The sequence below is a fragment of the Tachyglossus aculeatus genome, chromosome X1 (assembly GCF_015852505.1).
Source record: "Tachyglossus aculeatus isolate mTacAcu1 chromosome X1, mTacAcu1.pri, whole genome shotgun sequence".
Classification (NCBI taxonomy): Eukaryota; Metazoa; Chordata; class Mammalia; order Monotremata; family Tachyglossidae; genus Tachyglossus; species Tachyglossus aculeatus.
Window position 1 is genome coordinate 110,678,904 of NC_052101.1, and position 3,577 is coordinate 110,682,480.

A 3,577-nucleotide genomic window follows, 5' to 3' on the forward strand; every position below is an offset into this window, starting at 1 on the left:
TTAGAACCTATGATCTCTGACTCCCAAGCCCGTCCTCTTTCCACTGAGCCATGCTGCTTCTATAGGCTGCTCCTTCCCAATTCCTATTATGGTAATTTCTTATTATAACTTCCTGTAGCAAATACTTTCAGATCATGACTCTAATGTTTGGTTGTTATGGATAAGAAAACACCATGGCATCATTTTTATAAAACAATTCTACCCTTTTCCATTTCCTTCACAGTTTACATCAATGATAGGGATTTGTTTGAGAAATACCATGTTTTTTATTTGTCCAAAAACATTTGCAGGAAGGGAGCTGAGTTCCTTTGTTCCAATAAAAGTGAAAATTCCACCTCTTAAGAAAACCAATCAACAATAAATGTGGTGTTTATTAAATGCTTATTATGTTCTAAGCTCTGGCGTATCTACAAGGTTACCCACACACCTTCAGTTATACATTCCTAATCCATGTTTTTTCACTAGACAGTTGAACCCCAACTGATTCCAGTGCTGGACTGGGGATTCTGACCATGCCAGACCTCACTGCACCCACAACCTTGCTACTGGGAAAGAGCAGAGAAATCCTTCACGAGATAGCTCTTTTTTAGCCATTGTGTTTCACTAGACCCTTGCACCCTGGATTGGGAATTCTATTTTTAAGACATTGTATGGTGGCAGAGGTTACCGAGAAGGCTCGGTGAGCTGGGGAATAGCTGGTGAAGAGAGATGACATGTAAGATGGAGGGAGATGGTGCAGAGCTTTGAAGCTAATGGCAAGGAGTTTCTGTTTATTGCAGAAGGAGAAGGATAGCCACTGGATATTTTTGAGGTGTGAGGGGATGTGTGCTGAGTGGTGCTGAAAAAGGATGATCCATGTAGCAGTGTAGAGAATGGGCTGGAGAGGTGGAGAGCTAGAGTCAGGGAGAGCAATGATGAGGCTGATACCATACGTAGTCCTGCTGGTCTAGGATTGCAGGCTTGGACCAGTGTGGATGAAGAGGAGAGGGTGGATTCTGGAAATGTGGCAGAAGACCTGACAGGATTTAGAAGGAGCATGATGTGAGAATTGAAAGACAATGAGGAATTCAAGGATCATGCCAAAGAAGCCAGCTTCTGGGGACAGGGAGGGGGCATGGAGTCGTTGGCAGAGAGAGGAATGTTTGGAAGAGGAGAATTAGGAGGTGATGGAGAAGGAGGGGCTTTACAAAGGAAGGTGAGGCATCCAGTTTTGAACACGTTGAACTTGAGGTGCAGGTGGGACACTCAAGAGGAGCTGTCTTAGGGGCAAGAGGAAATGTGGGATTAGAACCCAAGAATAGAACCAAGATTTGAAAGCTGCTTGGGGGAGACAGAATGGCTTAGGGGAAGAACCATGGGCCTGAAGTCAGAGGTGGGAGGTCAGGATTAGAGAGATAGAACTGGGAGTCATCCGCATAAGGGCCTTCCCTGATTAAGCCTTCTTTTCCCTGATTCCCTCTCTCTTCTGCATCATCTGTGCACTTGGGTTTGTTACCTTTGGGAGCATGACATTGACCTCACCCTTAACCCTGCAGCACATACGTGCATATCCATAATCGTTTTATGTATATAAAGATCCATCTTCCCTTCACGACTGTAAACGTGTTGTGGGCAGAGAATGTGTCCACAAACTCTCTTGCATTGTACACTACCCAGCCCTTTGTACAAGTCCCTGCACACAGTAAGTGCCCAATAAATGCCGATGATTAATTTATTCATTGATCGAGGTGGTAAATAAAGCCACATGAATACATAAATGCCTCTAGCGAGTGCGTGCAGAATATACTAAGTAGGGACCCAGAGCAGAGCCTGTGGGACACTGATAGCCAGCGGACAAGATGGGAAAGAGTTGCCAACAATCAAAACAAAGGGATTACAATCTCTGGAAGAAGCCAGATTTCCTACTTATGAATTTTCTCAGGGCCCCTTTCATGTCCTTGTTCCTCAGGCTGTAGATGAAAGGGTTCAGCATGGGGGTCACCACTGAGTACATCACTGACTCTATAGATTCTTTCCTGGCCGTGTGGGTGGACTGGGGACTGAAGTAGACCCCAATGCCAGTACCATAGAACAAAGAGACCACGGACAGATGAGAGCCACAGGTGGAGAAAGCTTTAAACCTTCCCCCAGCAGATGGGATTCTGAAAATTGTGGAGAAAATCTGATTGTAAGAGAACAGAAGGCCCGTGAGTGGACCTAACCCTAACAGAGCTGCAAGAACAAAGAAAAATATTTCATTGATGAGTGGATCAGTGCAGGAAAGTTTTATGATCTGGATAGGCTCGCAGAAGAAGTGATAGATTTTATTGTCTGCACAGAAGGATATTCGTAGTACCATTAAAGTATGTGTCAGAGCATGGAGACTGCTGACAATCCAGGACCCAGCTACCATCAGGGCACAGAGCCATGGGCTCATGATGGTAGTGTAGTGGAGGGGGTGGCATATGGCCACGTAACGGTCATAAGCCATTCCGGTGAGGAGAAAGTGGTCCAGACTTATGAAGAGAATGAAGAAATACACTTGCACCAGGCAGCCAGCATAGGATATGGATTTGTTGTGGGTCTGAATGTTGACCAGCATCTTGGGGACTGTGGTGGACAGGAGACAGATGTCGGCCAGGGAGAGGTTGGTGAGGAAGAAGTACATGGGGGTGTGCAGGTGCGGGTCAGAGCCGATGGCCAGGATGATGAGCAGGCTCCCCAGGACCCCGAGCAGGTACATCCAGAGGAACAGTATGAAGAGCAGCTGCCACTGCTCCGCCCAGTCGGACAGTCCCAGGAGGAGGAATTCCGAGACAGCAGTTTGGTTTCCCCTGTCCATGGGGCCGGAGGATCTGCCGGGGGGAGATGAGGCAGGAGAATGGTTTGGTGGAGCAATCACATCCTGGTTCAGACTCAGTCTGGACTTTATGCAGTTTAATGTGTTTGTGCCTGGGCAGGTCAGGGTAAACAGTGGAGAGAACCCTGCTACTCGATTTCATACATTTCCTTGCTTTATTAGAAATGTATTTGGCAGGGCTGTGTTGTGGCTGGAGTATTTGTTCATCTGAGATTCTCCTGCTCATACTCTCCAGCCTTCCTGGAGTCCTGGGTCAACCATTTCCGGGCCCGGGTGTGTGTCAACCCTAGGTGAAGCGGGTTCTATCTCTACCCCAACCCCCGGCACAGAACTGGGCTCTCAGTCCAGCTGCTCTTCATTCTCCATGGAGCACCCCGTTGGAGACTCAGAGCCCATCATCAGTGGCCCTCAGGCTTCTCCTCACCTGAAGTAACAATCCCACTTTCTTCAGATACCCCATTCCCAGACATTTCTCTATCATCACGGCTCCCTCCAGAGCCTTCTCCATGTATTCTCATCCCACTTCTCAGGTCAAACCTACTCAGTACTAGGGAGAAATTTGTTTCTTGCTCACTTTGGTGCCAAAAGAATATTGCTGGGTCCTGTTGATGGACTTTACGATGCTGGTAGCTGCCCTGCACCCTACCCTTAGCAAATGCCCCCGACTCCTTTCTTATGCCTTCTTATAAGTTTATTTTTGCTTGCTTTTTAAGCCCATCATGCTAGTTTTTGCAAGGC

At 47.2% G+C, this 3,577-nt stretch overlaps 1 protein-coding gene across 1 annotated transcript; it reads right to left on the minus strand.

The window, feature by feature from the left end:
- Nucleotides 1-1,873: 1,873 nt before the first annotated feature.
- Nucleotides 1,874-2,821, minus strand: LOC119949904 (olfactory receptor 7D4-like). Its single transcript, XM_038771758.1, has 2 exons — nucleotides 2,372-2,821; nucleotides 1,874-2,086 (listed from the first exon to the last, which is right to left on the minus strand). Exons 1-2 carry the CDS (start codon nucleotides 2,819-2,821, stop codon nucleotides 1,874-1,876), a joined length of 663 nt encoding a protein of 220 aa, XP_038627686.1.
- Nucleotides 2,822-3,577: the final 756 nt, after the last annotated feature.